Source organism: Gallus gallus, chromosome 1, assembly GCF_016699485.2.
Source record: "Gallus gallus isolate bGalGal1 chromosome 1, bGalGal1.mat.broiler.GRCg7b, whole genome shotgun sequence".
NCBI lineage: Eukaryota > Metazoa > Chordata > Aves > Galliformes > Phasianidae > Gallus > Gallus gallus.
The window spans coordinates 60,606,931-60,623,509 of NC_052532.1; the positions used below are offsets into that span (position 1 = coordinate 60,606,931).

The window sequence follows — 16,579 nt, forward strand, 5'->3', positions numbered from 1 at the left end:
TGGCTGCAGGGTTCTGATTTTAATAAGATGGCCAACCCAGCTAGGATGTCTGAACAGTAACCTCCACCATCTGCCTGCCCTCCTTTTCTCCCACAGGGTACTGCATCTACAGCAGGAGGTGGCTGAATGTACATCTTCTTCTGAGTTCCTGCAGCCCACACCCTGACAGATCACTGTGAAGGTTTTGGTATTTTGTGTTCGAGACTGATAAAGCTGAGACGTGTGCCCCAATTCGGGGTCACATATGAGTCAGCACCCTTGCAGTCATATCAAACAAGCTTAGAAGAGAAAAATCACCACCTTGTCCGTGCTGTTGTGAGCAGAGTTGGTAAAGCAATAATCGATTTTTCTCAATAATGAAGTTTTGGGATTAAACCACTAACTATTAAATAAGTGAGATAGCTGCCCTGACTAGATTTCAGTTCTGGAAACTGAACTTCAGTACTTCAGCATGGAACAGCAGTTCCTTGAATAGTGACGTTTCTGATTTCACTGTATCACCCAGAAATATAGAATTGTCTGAGTCCATCAAGCTGTAAGAGGAGCTGCAACTGGAAACAGGTTGAGATCTGCTGGCTAAAACATGAGTTTGTCATAATATTTGCTATAGTTTCAACTTTTTCCACGTTGTCCAGCAAACCAATGTAGCTGTAATGAAGTCATTCTAAGGCTGTTAGCAGTTTTTTTTCTTGTTTGGGTTTGTGTTATCTGGGTGATAGAAAAGCATCATGTTTTTTGTAAGTCTAAGGTTTTTGATCTCGTTGTTTTGTGAAATTCTGTTTGTGTAACTTCACACCCCTAACATTCAGGTAAGGTCCTCATCAGCAAAAAAAAAAAAAAAAAAAGCAAGTTTGATGTTTGCATGGCCTTGTTATTCAATTGCTAATGTGGATTGTGAAAGAAACCTTTTTTTTTGCTTTTGCTGAGTCTGCTGCACTCTCAGTTCCTGCTAGAAGTTATCTGTGTTGCTGTATGGATAGAAATGTTTCACCATGCTGTTGTAATGAGTGGGAGAGTTCCTTGCTATTATTCCTTATTTTGTGCAGCCGGAGACTCTCCCAGTGTTACGTTTTCTCCCCTCACCCCTCCCCATTATCAAACTATTTTGAATCTGTTCTCCAAAATGCATCTCTTGCATTGTTTGCTACGTTGGCTAAGCCCTCTGAAAACTGCTGATAGGTCTACAAGGTCTGGCTTGTTTTTTCTGAGCATGGTATGCCTGGAACTGTATGGATGCGTGAATGCAGCTGTTGAAATAATCAGATCAGTTGCTAGCATTAAGAAACATTGTATTCTTGACCCTTGCTAGTTACCCTACTGTAAGAGCACTCAGGTGAAGAGCATTGGTTCGAGAAATGGGATGTTTGCTACTTCCAATGAAGGAGCACACTTTACATCAGGCAGTGATGTTACCTGTGGTGAGCTGAGGCTGTCTGCCTGAGCTGATTCATTTGTGTTTCTATGTACTTCTGGGCTTCTGAAGCACCTTTATCACTCTTAGGGTTGTGTACCTTACTGATTGTGCTACCGGGAAGTGGGTGGTTGGTCGCGTGCTACCTGGGGGAAAGAGAAGCAGCCATATGTACCCTAAGCACACAGCATTTATGGACTGTACTGTAAAAATCAGGCTACAAAGTCTTTAGCCATTCACTGACAGCAAATTCACGTCTGCAGGTCTTCAATCTTCTGGGTAATTTGAAGAGCAAGAGTTATTGTAATTGGAACTGTTCTGTCACTAGCGAGCTTATGTGCATGTTGTGACTTCTGCTGCTTTTTGTTTGTCTTTTTTAAAAAAAGGAAAGAAACCACCATGTGCCAAATGTTGTTGGTTTGGTCTTGTGCTTGCTTTCCATTTAGAGGCTTACAGTTAGCTCCCATTCACTGCCCAGAGCAAATCCTGATGTGCCCACCAAGCCCATGTGTGTGTATCAGTGGACCAGAAGGGACCCTTGGGTCCCACCTACCTCTGGTAAACCCGAATGGTTGATGATTTGAGGATGCAATTAAAGATGATCCACAGTATTTCCATGTGCCTGCTAGCTTGTAACAAAGTCAGTGCTGCTGGTGGAAGGCTTAGAGCTCTACCAGAGAATTGGTGCTTAGCACTGTCCAACACTAGGACTGAGCTTGTGAAACCATGAAGTGCAGTGTCCAGATAGCCTTAAGAAATACGTGCCCCACTCTTCCATGGAAACCAAAACATTTCTAGTGGTGCACAGCAACCCAACAAAGGGGAAGGACTTGCTCATGCACCCAAATTTATTGACAGGTTAATTCTTAACGCGTTGTAGTCTGGAAAATGAGATGGCCTTTAGAAATGTCAATAGCACCCTGCATTCCCTTTCTGGCTGAGGTTAAACACTGGAGCTTTAGGAAAACACCCTTGTAAGCAAGTGGTGTAAATAAAGACTTGGCAAAATATACACATCTTTGTAAAAATAGTGAGCTTTTTTTCCTTTTGCGCTCTCAGTTTTTAGAAAGAACAATATAAAGGAATGAGGCTGTGGTGGTGAAAGTATACCCTTCATGCCTTTATTATTTCCAGCAATTATTGGAATTATAAGAAACAAAACCCGATGACAGTTGAAACCTCTTTTGCAAAGAAGCTGCTATGGAGTAGAGCATGTTTTGTCATCCTAGTTCTGTCTTCTTTGGGGAGCAAATAGATCTCATGAAAGGAATTTTATGCTTGAGAGTGGCGTAAGCATCCTAGGAAGCTGGTGAGTAGTTCTGGTTTATGTTTAATCTGTTACATCTTCTAAGAATGCAGAAGAATGGGAAACAGAGCAGGATCTAAAAAGGACAGATAATCAGAATGCTTCCATGTTGTGTGGTGTTTTGAAGTGCGTGCATACCACTTACGCTAACTTTCCAAATTTGGAGAGCATGGAACAGGAGTGTCAACTTATGTTTAGAAATAAAAGCCTTCTTTAATAAATGACTGTTGAGATTTTCCCTAGAATGCCGGGGTCAGAGTTCAGGGATGCCCCGCTTTTATAAGACACAGCTTTCAACATGTCAGATCCACGTTCTCAGTGACTTTTGAGGTTTTTTTTTGTTTCAGGAAGATTTCTCTGTCTACGGAGAGGTGGGGGATGAAGTATCCATTTATATCTTCTTATGTCCATTGGGACAGAACAAGGGCAGTGTTACCTTCAGTCAACTTGACAGGTGTTCAAGTTGGTAAACTTATAAATAAATATAACAAGGCATGGACAGAAACAGATGTTGGTGCTTTGACATCCACTACCTAGGAATGAGAGTCAAACATAACATGAACAGTTACTTTTTTGGTCTTCCTTCTGTCTTAGTTTCATTAATTGCTTTTGCTTTCTTGCTGTCCAGGCCGTGAGGATAAAGATTATTTTATATGGATAAACAAGTGTGAATTCCATGAGTTCATTGCTGTGTATGCAGCATTGAGTGGCTTGCAAACAATTTCCAAGATAAACTTTCTTCTGCCCTTTTTCCGTGCAGTAGTCACTAATTTGCCTTGAAAACCGGTGAGCTTTTTAACCTCCCAAAGCTAAAAGTCAAATCTAACAGATAGATAAAACTAATACCTTCCAAGCCTGCAAGTCAAACAAGATGACAGATACTCCACATTCTTTATAAAAAGTCATTTCAACCCTGGCATTTGTACAAGAAAGTCCAGGTCCCTCTGCATAATATAGTCAGTCTTGATTAACTATTAGGGTATGAACTGTGAAAAATGAATACCTTTGTAAATGGAGCTCAGTGTTTCTGCTACACTGCAGTATCAGCTGAAGATTGCTCTTGTAAAGGCTGACTTTGTTGCTGCTGTAGAGCTGACATTCAAAGCTCTTCTAATGCAGACATGGATCGGTGCTACCGGGAAGTTCATTTTTCTGGAAACTGAGTGTATGACTGCTGGGAGACACGGGAGGCGTCACTGTGCTGTAAGATGGCTTTCTTTGCCTATTTCATGCTTCCTTCTTATGTATCAGGGCAGTGATGCTCTTGAAGAAGCTAGCTCTGTACATGCTTGTGTCGATCCTGAACATAACCTGCAGCCTAGAAGTTCAGAGCAAGTGTTATGTTCTGCAGGCTGCAAAGGTCATCCCTGGATTCTTTCTGTTCTAGCAAATATAAGCAAAGACATTCTTGTGTTTCTTCAATATGCTTTTCTGTATTTCTGTAATTACTGTGGTATGACTGATTTTCCTGGAGTTTGGAGAGGGGGAGGAGGGAGTACGAGAGGCTTTATATAAACGTATATAAACGCAGAAGAGATCTTCTGGAGATTAACGAAACTTCATGTGAAAGATGCTTCAGTATTCTGACAGGTGTAGTCAGGAATTTCTGCCCTGTGAGCCATTGGGTTACTGAGTTCCAGCCCCCCCATCACAGGCAGGGCCACAAACCTCCAGATCTGGTACTACACCAGGCTGCCCAGGGTCCCATCCAGCCTGGTCTTGAACACCTCCAGGGATGGGGCATCCACAGCCCCTCTGGGCGATACTACATTCACCATACCACATTCAAATGCTTATTGTCAGACTGTAAATGTTTTTCCACAGTTCATGGCATTTGTCTCCTTCATTATCACAAGATGGCATTTTCAATTAAAACTAAAGTACTAAAGACCTCTTTTGGCAAGGCTGCTAAGCTAATCTCTGGATACATGTATGAAGTTTTTAGCGTGCCTGCTGATTTTTTTTAGGATGGATTTTATTTGGGTTACAGATATGGTGCTCTTTGAAAGTTTTTGTTCTCTCAGTGAGTAAAAGCGTTTTGTTTCACAGATGTGAAAGTATGCCTCATACATTGAGGGAAAACTGTTTAGCACTGACCTCAGCAGTTTATTATTAATTTTTTAAACACCTACAGTTTATAATTTTTCTTCATAATCATAGGTAAGGCTTCTTGTATTGACAGAGAAGACCAAAGGTTTTTAAAACCAATAGAGGAATTTGCAAAGCCACAATGGTCAGTGCGTTCAGGTCACAGTTTGACACTGTTCCCTGTGGTTTCAACTGTCCCATAAGGTAAAGAGATGGTTTAGCTGAGAGTATATTTAGAATCACAGCGGAGGAAAAAAATAAATAGTGTTATTTTGGACTTTGGGAAGATAAGAAGCTGCACTTCTGAGACTCCTAGCAAAATGTTAGTGTGGCTCAGAATACTGAGGAACTGTAGCTTTTCTCCTCATGCTGCTATGTGAAAGAACTCTTCCATGTAATTCTGCTTGCATTACTGCACGGAAGTTAGAACTTTCTTCCTGCTGATTGAAAATGAGAAGAGGCATTTCTGTCACTTGTTTCACTTTGCTATTTCCAGGATGAAAGATGTTTTTCCTAGAGTGAATTGTCTTAATGTCTGCTTCTGCTGCTGGATTCCTACCAGCACTAAAATGAAATGGCCAGTGATGAATACTGCTGGAAGAAAATCCCGAAGGAGCAGTTAAAATGATTGATCTTACCACGTGACTTTTTCTCTTGAACTGTGACAGATTTCTGTGTCGGTGAAAATACTGGAAGTGGCTGCCTGATTGGGAAGGAGTATTTAGTTAGTATTTGGAATTTGCACAACTTCCAGGCCTGTAATTAAAGTTCTCAGCTCAAGAGAAATAGTGTGAGGGTGAGTTTTCTTGTTTCCAGAGACCTTTTTGGAAGTACTGTTTGCTTTTTTTTTTTTTTCTACTTAGAAAAATGAGAGCCATGTGATGCATGGGATTGATATCTTTCCCCAAGTGTCACATGCCCACTCTAAGAATCCTTTTGGAACTCTAATGATCTTCTAACTCAGTAGCTAATTCTAGCTTGAATTACCTGATTATTTTTTCCTGAGCAATAGAGAGGGTGGCACCTACCTGTGAAACAGGGGTGAGAGATGAATTAGCACAGACCTGGTGTTTTTCTTGCAGCGGAATAGGATTAATGTGGCTGCCTGCTGTATGGAGCATCGCAGTGGTACGGCACACTGTGTGCTGTCGACTACTTTCAGCTGCATGGGAAGCTGCTTTCTATCGAGGACACTGGGCGCTTTCATTCATTCAGAAGCTACCAGTAGTTTGGCAAAATGCTACCTAGAGCAAAGAGAAAGCTATTTGGTGAGCTTACTTCCCTCCATGCTCCCCTTTTCAGGAGTGATTAACTCATTAGAAATGATATAAAATCTTTTGTGTGCTTCTTGCGTGTCATCAAGCACTTACCAGGTGATACTTCTGTATGCAGCTGTAATGCGTTCCTAGCATCATTTAAACTTAATGCTTTTGGAGGGGGAAGTGCTTTAACTAAATGGAATAAAATGTGTAATCTTTTGTTTTGAGTCAAAACTTACTGAAAGCTGTTGAAGTGAATGAGTGTTGGCAGTGATTTATTGAGGTGAGTTTCTAGCAAATGAGTTAAGTGTTTTCATTTGGATTAATTCTCGTGAGAATCCTTGTGAATATGAGCTCTCAGTTGAATATAATTTACGTAGTATCTAAGAAAAATCTAATTGTTTTGAGTTCTCAATGAGTGCCACAGCAGCATTTTTAGCATTTTGGTGTCTCAAACACTGAGATTAGTCTGAAATAGCTTTGCTCTTTGGAAAAAGTTTTTTTCTTTCAGATTGGAGCACAGCTTCTTGGTTATTGAAGCTAATCCACTGAAACACTGCAGACTTTGTTGAGTAGTTTATACTTCTATGCTGTTTTGCATAAGGATATGTGGTTAAAATAGAAGAAACTTCCTATCTGAAACTTAGATTTTAACAAATAAGTCGGTAGTGTTTTGGGAGCTAACTTCCATTATTAATTGCACTGACTATCTTTTATTGATCTTTTTTCCTTTATGTGTGTGTTTAAAATATTCCGTAGCAGCATTGTCAGTAGGCTGAGCACAGTAGCTGTGGTTGTCATTTCAAAAAGGAAAAGAGTATAAGCGAGTGAGCACTTGAATTTCTTGAGCGCTGCTCATCAAACACAGTTGCAGCTTTGTAAAATAACTCGTGCTTCTGTATCTTCTATGAAATAGTGTGTAAATGGAAAACTACTCTGATCTCTTTGTGACTTAAAACCCATAGAACGGTTGGGATTGAAAGGGACCTTTAAGATCATCTAGTTCCAGCCACCCTGCTATAGGCAGGGACACCTCCCTCTAGACCAGGTTGCTCAAAGCCCCATCCAGCCTGGCCTTGAATGCTTCCAGGGAGGGGGCCTTCTCAACTTCACTGACCAACCAGTTCCAGTGTCTCATCACCCTCACAGTAAATAATTTCTTCCTAATATCTAGTCTAAATCTACCCTCTTCCAGCTTAAAGCCACTTCCTCTCATTCTGTCACTACCTGCCTTCATAAAAAGTCCCTCCCCAGCTTTCCTGTGGGCCCCCTTCAAGTACTAGAAGGCCTCTGTAAGGTCTCCTTGGAGCCTTCTCTTCTCCAGGCGGAACAGCCCCAGCTCTCTCAGCCTGTCCCCATAGGAGAGGTGCTCCAGTCCTCTGATCATCTTCATGGCCCTCCTCTGGACCTGCTCCAACAGCTCCATGTCCTTCTTGTGTTGAGAGCTCCAGAACTGGACTCAGTACTCCAGATGGGTCTCACGAGAGCAGAGTAGGTGGGCAGAATCACCTCCCTTGACCTGCTGGTCATGCTTCTCTTAAAGCAACTCAGGATACAGTTGGCCTTCTGGGTTGCAAGCGCACACTGCCAGCTTGTGTTGAATCTTTCATCGACCGACACTCCCAAATCCTTCTCCTCGGGTCTCCTCTCAAGCCATTCTCTGCCCAACCTGTATCCGTGCTTGGGATTGCCCTGACCCCACTGCAGGACCTTGCACTTGGTCTTGTTGAACTTTATGAGGTTTGCATGGGCCCACCTCTCAAGCCTGTCCAGGTCCCTCTGGATGGCATCCCTTCCCTCTAGCATGTCAGTTGCACCACTCAGCTCGATGTTGTCTGCAAACTTGCTGAGGATGCACTCCATCCCTTTGTCCATGTTGCTTACAAAGATGTTGAATAATACCGGTCCCAGCACTGACCCCTGAGGAATGCCACTCATCACCGGTCTCCACTTGGACATTGAGCTGCTGACCACAATTCTCTGAGTGTAACCATCCAGCTAATTACTTATCCAATGAGTGGTCCATCCATGAAATCCAAACGTGCCCTCAGCCATAGGAGCTGGAAAAATTGATTAAGTGATTGCTAGTATCTGTTAAACCAAACTTCCTAGCAGAATGTGAGGCTGCATTAAAGCTGGTGTGAAAGGAAATGTGTTAGGATATATACGATGTCTTTGTATGCTACTTGGTAGCCTTTTGTCTCATGGGGAGAGGTGAGTGCAGGAATACTTCAGTCTTGTTCTTGTTTTGATTTTAGTTGAGCGCAACTGTGATTTGAAATGTTTATAATGGAAAAATAAGTTAAAAACAAATGAAGAGAGAGAACAGAGTGGTGCAATGGCTCAGTCACAAGGGTGGATTTCATCCTTGTTTCTTTATCCTCTGGTAGTTGCTCACTAACTGTGTGTGGTCTCAGCTCAGTGTTTCTGTACTAAGGAGGTACCTGCTAGTCCACTTACAGAACAGCAAAATGTAACAGTGCAAAAATAAGGAGTTTTTCTGCATATCCATATATAGAGTAGAGGGGAGGGGTACTGCAACATGATGTCGTCATAGTGTTCTGTTTTTGGAGAAGTCCCTGCTGTTAGGATGATAGTATTTAGTGGAATTACTCTGAGCTGATAAATGAGAAACATATTTTGACTGAAAACTTTTTAACTTGAGTAAAGAGTAAGTCACATTTAGGCAAAAAGTAAAGAGACTGGAACTAGTTTTCAGTGCAGATACACAGAGGAGATAGAAACTGTGCCCTACAAAAGCTAGTAGTACTTAAAAAAAATACTACTGAATGTGGTGAGTGGACTTCAAATTTTGATTAGATCTCTTTTACTCAGAAGAGCAACAGGTCAAGGATAAGGGTGAATTAGAAGCAGGAAAAGAAGTTACTCAACGTGACCATTCACATTATGGCTTGAAAACCGATGAGTATTCTTTTCACTCTCTTTACATGATAACGACAGGAAAAAAAAAAGAGTTTTTGAGTTCAGGTATTAGAATTTAAATACTATTGCTGTTTGTGAGTGGGAATTGAAAAATGCTGGAGAAATATAGTGGCAGTAGAATATGCTTTTATTCTAATATGGGACAAAATATTTTGGAATAAACTAGATTGTTAATATGTTATTTTTCTTGATACAGATGTGGTCCTGGACGTTGTGAGCATGTGACTTCAAAGATGGACAACTGGATCTATTACAAATTCTGATTGGCCTTAAGCTGACTTACAAACACTGAAGAGCTTCACGGGATTTCTCTCATTCCTAATTTATGCCTGTCTAATTGCCTCACACCACCAGCTTAATCATGTATGGAAGTGCTCGGTCAGTTGGCAAGGCTGAGCCAAGCAACCAGAGTCCAGGGCGTTCACCAAGGCTGCCACGGTCACCACGCTTGGGCCATCGTCGAACCAACAGCACTGGAGGCAGTTCTGGCAGTAGTACTGGGGGCGGCAGTGGGAAAACCCTCTCTATGGAAAATATTCAGTCCTTAAATGCTGCCTATGCTACGTCTGGCCCTATGTATCTAAGTGACCATGAGAACGTCGGTGCAGACACCCCGAAAAGCACCATGACTTTGGGCCGGTCTGGGGGGCGGCTGCCTTATGGTGTTAGGATGACTGCAATGGGTAGCAGCCCTAACATTGCCAGTAGTGGAGTCGCCAGTGATACTATCGCGTTTGGAGAGCACCACCTTCCTCCAGTGAGTATGGCGTCCACTGTGCCTCACTCACTTCGCCAGGCCAGGGATAACACAATCATGGATCTGCAGACACAACTTAAAGAAGTATTAAGGGAAAATGATCTGCTTCGCAAGGATGTGGAAGTGAAAGAAAGTAAGCTGAGCTCTTCCATGAACAGCATCAAGACCTTCTGGAGTCCTGAGCTGAAAAAAGAAAGAGCTCTGAGGAAAGATGAAGCTTCAAAAATCACCATTTGGAAGGAACAGTATAGAGTTTTGCAAGAAGAAAACCAGGTTTGTTGTCTGATGTTACTGTTGTGTTAGTGCAGTAGTGTGATTAAATGAGTTTAATAAGCTTGCATATCACACTTAGTGAAATTATTTTAGTGCTTTTCCCAGGTAATTGGTATGAATAAGAAGTTTTCATCTTGCAAGAGTTTTTTTTAAGTGTTTCTTATCAGACTTGTAAGCCTCCTCTTTGGTGTGTGCTTTTCCTTGTGATTTTTGTAATTTTCTCTTCTTTGGTTTATTTTCTGGGACTGTTCACCACTCCGTTTCAATTTGCAACTCCTTTATGACACTCATGATCATTATTTGTATAGTGCTTAATTCCAGAAGTGTTCTCCTGAGATGTAGAATGTACTAACTGCTGACCCCAAATACCACTGAACTGCTGCTGGATGTTGATAGATTGCCAGTAAAACAAAGTTCACGTGGCACTGGTCTTAGTTTAGAGCTCCAGTTAAATCCTCCAGACCTACAACTTTCACAAACATGTAAACCATGTTCTTGGCTACATGTAAGTACTTCTGCCTAATACCCGCTCATCTTTTCTTTTGTCATAAGCCGTGCTTATGTTCTTATACAGCTATCATAAAGCACTCATATGTAGGGTTTTTTTATTATTGTTGTTTCTTTGTGGTCTGGTTGGTTAGAGAATAGACAGAAGAACGGAGAATGTTGAGTGTTTGTCACTTTTTTCTTGTCCCCCTTACAAGTATCTCTATATTAAAACAAACCTGAGAGGCTGGTTAAAATTGAGGTCTCTCTGTAGTCAGCTCTACTTCTAGTAACTTTTTCAGTTTACCCATCTGGATCTTGTGAATTTAATCCTGAAGTAACCGCTTGTCTTTGAGTTGGTATGTTCCTGTTTAGTTGTTCATGGCCAAATGAACTCTCTGCACTCTCCAGTAAGAAACTTCAGCACCCTCGTGGAAAATAGGCCCTGTCTTCAATTCCAAAAGTTTCCTTGAGATGTAAGGCAGTCCTCACTATGGCAAAATTACTTTTCCCTGTTCAGTTTTTGAAATAACTGAGAAAATTTAATGAAATGGTTTCCATAATTAAAGTGTGGTGTTTTTGTTTGGTTTTTTGGAGCTGTTCAGGTATATTTACTATTTTAAGCAGGGCTTGTTTTGGTTTCTGTTGTGAAGATGAAGGAAGCTGGAGGAAACAAATAGTACTACCAGTACTTAACATGTTATGTGCTGTTTTCAGGTGATCTGTGACTTAAGTAGTAGATTCCTTTTGATTAGTGATACTCTGCTACACTGAGCAGTCTTGAGACTTTTTCACCTTTTTAAGAACTAAAGTAAGTTCTTAAAAAGTGATAATGAGGTAAGTGGCTTTTTTTGAACTAGCATGAAATAATTTCATCAACTTACTCAGTTTTATAGCTGTGTTCTTACTGAATGGTAGTGTTGCAACATGGGATTTGGCAGTGTATGATATTTTATATTCATTTTCATGTCTTTTTAGAGTAAAAAAGCTGAAAGTGAAATCATTTCATTGTAAGGGTAGTGTTTCCTTAGAAGGAGTATTCCAGTGAAAATTTTAGCTATGCTGGTTGTTGTGGCTTAATCTGGTGAGCAGATAAATGCCATTCAGCTGTTTGCTGACTTTCCCCTCGGTGGGCCAGGGGAAGAATTGAAAAAGGTGAAATTGTTAGAACATGTGGGTTGATACAAAGATACTTTTTAATAAGAAACAAAGAAAAAAAAAAAGGAACAAACAACAACAACAACAAAAAAAAACAACAAAAGATGCACAACACAATTGCTCACAGGGGCTGAGCAGCGGTTGCCCCCCTCCATCCATCTCCTCCCCATTTGATTGTTCAGCATGACACCGCATGGTACGAGATATCCTTTTGACCAGTTTAGGTCTGCTGACCTGATTCTGTGCCCTCTCAGCTTCTTGTGCATCCCCAGCCTTCTTGCTGGCAGGGCAGCCCAAGGAGCTCATAAGTCACTGACTTAGTGTAAACACTGCTCAGTTACAAGTAAAACATGGGCGTGACATCACTTTTTTTCATCCTAAATCCAAAACACAGCATCTTACCAGCTACTATGAGGAAAATTAACTCTATCCCAGTCCAAACCAAGACACTGGTACAGTGCTAGTATAACGGAAACACAAAATGCCATTCACTCAGCTTTTTGGTGCTGTTTGTTTCTCAGCAGAAGGTGAGTATTTAAATTGCCTGATTCTCTTCTTGTGCTTTTAAAGTTCTGTTTTCATACTGAAGAGAAGGAGAATATTTTTAAATGTGACAATATTTTTGTGAATTTTGACATCTGAGGATGCTGTGGAAATCTGGAAGAAGAAATACAATGAATGTGTGGTTTAGAATGGAGTAAGTAGTTACTGAATATGTATAGGTTTGAGAACAGTGATTTCTCTATCTGGGAGTTTTTTTTGTGTGTGTCTTTCCTTTATCCCCTAATTAAACATTTACAGATATTTCCAGGCCGCTGTTTTCTAGGCAATCACTATAATTACCACCACACTGGTAGAATTGTATAACTTTGGTCCAAAAAAAGAAGGGTGCAATTTAAAAGTAAAAGGGTATTATTGCAGTGAGTGGTAAAAACTAAGAATGCTAATTAATAGATTATAGTTAGCTAACAGTGTGTCCTAATTAAACTCTGAATTCATTATATCTTCTATAGCCTGTTGGAATTGGTCACTTCAGCCTTTATAATGAAGATCAGTTTAATAGGATTTGCAGTAATTAAACAGACTTTTCTGTTCAGTCACTGAACAAGGGACTTCTCTGATCTGTTGGTGGACCTGAAATATCTTCATTATCCTCCCCCTACCCTTTTCTAAAATGAGTTTAATGTATTCCTACTATATTGTCTTTCAGCGTACTTGCAGGAACTGGTATTTCAGATCTCAGTACCGGTATTTCAGCACATCACTTTAATAAAAGCCTTCTGGCATGGGCAGGACTTGTGCTGTAGGTTAAGTTTAGCTAAGGCCAGATGCATTGTTTAAAATTGAGTAGATTCATGGAGCCAAGGTGCTGGCTGACTCATCCCATTATCTGATAGTCATCTCAATCTCTTTGCTGTGATCTTGGGCTCTTTATTCCTCCTTGCATGCTTGATAGTCTCTAATTGGATTTATTTATTTATTTGTTTGTTTGTTTTACTGTTCTGGTCACCTCAACCTTGACTGAATTGTCTGTAAGTTCTGGAAGTTGTTAAAAATACATGAAAACATGAGCTCTGGTTGATCAGTCTCCTGTGCAATGTGCTTTGGTGTCCTTGAGTTTTCTTACCTATGTCTTGGGAACGTGTGCAAATAGACGTTGATTATTGGACTAATGTTTGCTCATTTCCAAGGAATTTTCCAGGCTGAATAAAGAAGAGATCTCTTTTTGGAGAAAGGAAAAAAACAAACAAAACAAACAAACAAAAAAAAAAACCCCAAACAAATAGAAAGATTAAAGAGTACGCTATGTGTCCTGGTGCAGTTACATTTATTTATCTTGGTGCAAATAGTTAGCAGGAGTATCTGGGATATAATATTGAAAACATAGTGTACGTGCATCTAGGAGTAAATAGCTTTCACTTGGGTTGGGAAGGCTTAGCCTTGCTCAGCGGTGATGGTTTCAGCTGTGATGCAGTACAGCTGTATTCATCAGCTACTCTAAGCAAATATTAACAGCTGTGGAGTGTAACATAAGCTGAGTTTTTCTTCATCCTTTGATAGTTTGTTGCTGAAGTGCCAGAAAATCCTTTCTTTTGGTAAATGGGGAATGTCCTCCTCATCTCTTTTTGAAGAGCTCAGAACTTAAAGTGGAAAGTATTTCTGTAGTTAACATAGAATCGTGGAAAAATAGAGTAGTTTGCAGTGTGGTGTGGATTAGTTATCCAATTACACTTAGCAAGAAGGCAGAAGCAGAGTGCAGATGGTTTCTCAAAGATTAACAAGCACATGCAAGGAGGAACTGATGGAGTCAATAAACAGGAGCTTGGTTTTGGCACAGAGTTGTTCTCCATAGCACGCTTTAGTAAGAAGTACATTTCTCTGATTGGAATAGAAGATTTTCACTTTTTTGGCATGAATAGGGTTGAAAGTTTACCTGAAAATATCATCTTCAGAAGCCAGAAGAACGAAGGAAAGATGGTGAGTACTTTTGGCTGATAGTTTCATTAAAAACTGGACCATGATGGACTGCATGGAGCTAGAGAGAAAAAAGGAACTCCTCTCAGTTGAAACTTTGCATATGCCAAGGTGATTGTCCCTAAAAATCATGAGCCCAATGCAAATTGGGTGTCTGGCACCCTGCACTGAGACTTACCACACTGTCTGATCTGGGTTTGAAATCTGAATTATGTTTTGGCTGAAATAGTGTGGTACTGCTGAAAACATCTTTGTGCTTTGATGTATTTTTGTGGCCTTTTTGTGGCTGGAGGTTTTGAATGTCTGAGCGAGGGAGTTTAACCAAGAAAATATTTCTGAGAAGTATTTCACCTTACTTGGGGGAAGTGCTTGAAGAATGTTCTGCTTTATTGTGATGGAAGAGCGTGGCTGGTGTCCTCTAGCAGTTCATCAGCACTCTTCTCCAGACCTCTGTGGTTACGTACTCACAGTCAGAAGTAGTTTCCATTTCAAAGTAGCATGGAATGAGCATTTCACTTATTATAATGTAGTTGTCTGTGTGTTTGCCTCTTAAATGTGTTGGGTGCTGCTGCTGTGAGACTGGCAGAACTCCTAAAGAGTGTAATCTTCACCTGAATATAATATTAATTCTTCCATCTCCACTGATTGATTTTTTTGCTTCAATTTCATATATATATATATGTGTGTGTGTGTGTGTATATATATATATATATATATATAATTATTTTTTTAAAGTGGATTGTCCTAATACTTTATCATTCTAATAGTCTTACCACTCTTGAGTTGGTTATTAGCTAGACCTTCTCCCCTTTAGTGGATCTTTATTTGTGTCATATGCAGTTCCATAGTCATTGCTAAAATTCATTATCTATATCATACGTTACACTTAAACTTTTTTTCTATGGCAGATCTGTCAGTTCTCTAGAATGCTGCCAGCTTTAAGGCTCGCTCTGTCTTTCTTTGGTTGAAACGCGACATAAGAACTTATTTCTTGTTTAGAGTAACTCAAAGCTGTCTCCTGAGGAGTGCTTAGTATCTGAGGCATTTATCAAGCTGCAGCGCTGAGCAGCGACTTCAGAAATTGACATGCGGTCTCCCAGGAGATGGACCTTCTGTGTTCTGCCTCTTTGCAATTCTGTAAGGAAAGAAAGTAAGACTTCTGCTGCTTATCAAAGCTCCCTAATGCTCCTTTTCTCCTGTTTCTCGTAGAGGTAGAATCACTCTTGAGTTGCTTTCAACTGTAGCATAAGCTGAACAGTTGGTCCCTGTTTTGATCCATTAAGCAGGCAAGGGAAGTACTACCAACTTAAAAGAAGCTTTTATTAGAATGGGCTGCATCTCTGGTAATGGTGAATTTCTTAGTAGTTTCACTGCACTTTTTGCTACTGAGCTGGGAGAGGGATTACTTTATGTTCCACATAGCAAACTGTTCTTCTACTCTTTGCTTAGAAATTCTTTATCCGCTGTGTAACGAGGCTGCTCAGACGTGGCTCCCTAACTAGGTTTCCAGCATGTTATTCCACCATTAAGTATGTATGGTTCTGAATTCTATCTGAATTACTGAATTTCTCTAGGAGCCATTGTCTTTTCTTAGTATTATGTCAATTGTGGTATTTGAGTTGTTCATTTTTTTCCTTAGGTGCTCTTGTTTTCTAAAATATGCACTGCGTAACTTGAAACTGTGTAAAGCTCTGGTTTAGAGCAGATCAAGCTTCCTACTAGTTGCTCAGTGAGCAATGGAACATTGAGAGCTGGTAGGTTCTGTGCTTTTGCTGCGTTATATATATTTCATTTTAGTAGAGGTCTTGCACTGCTGTTACAGCTTTCTAATACTAAGTCTAGTGTTCTTGTGTGTCTGTCTTTTACTGCATGGTACTGATTTAAGGAGAAAGGTGAAAAATGCTTCTAATGGAACTGCTAGTCCATGGAAAAGGAGTTTAAGTGTTACTGAGAATACAGAAGCCAGTCTTCATGTGTGCCTCCAAGGTAAAAAATCTAAGCTGAGCTTTTTTCTTCTTTCCCCCCTATTTGGTGATATGAGGAAGTCCTACACACTTGAAGATGACTGCTGAGTGAGCCACCATCACTAAAATCTTAGATAAAAGGGATGTTTGTTTTTTTTGTTCCCATGAAAGTAGGTATCTAAAGATCCTATTAACAATTGGTGCAGTGCTTGAGACATTGATAAGACAGCAGTTTTTTTGTTTCAGATAAATACATCAATCATGCCTACATTCTGAGACAAAGGCTGGACAGCAAAAGAGTTTAGAAGTGACATTTCTGTACTCCAAAAGTGATTATTATTTTGGATAAGATATCAAGGGTAATAATGCTAGCTGTCTGAATTAGTAATTGGGGGAAAAAGATGCTCAGAAAGGCAACTTTAGCCTCAGCAGGCAAGAGGGGTAGAAGAGGAGAAAGTC

At 40.4% G+C, this 16,579-nt stretch overlaps 1 protein-coding gene across 17 annotated transcripts in view; it reads left to right on the plus strand.

Moving 5' to 3' along the window:
* The window catches only part of ERC1 (ELKS/RAB6-interacting/CAST family member 1), a 291,778-nt gene that overhangs the window by 1,204 nt on the left and 273,995 nt on the right, over positions 1–16,579 (plus strand). For all 17 annotated transcript variants that reach the window (XM_040650627.2, XM_046901424.1, XM_015286777.4 and 14 more), the window contains exon 2: positions 9,204–10,037. In XM_040650627.2, the coding sequence (XP_040506561.1) occupies positions 9,369–10,037 (669 nt within the window). In that variant the 5' untranslated portion in view covers positions 9,204–9,368. The remainder of the gene's footprint in view (positions 1–9,203; positions 10,038–16,579) is intronic.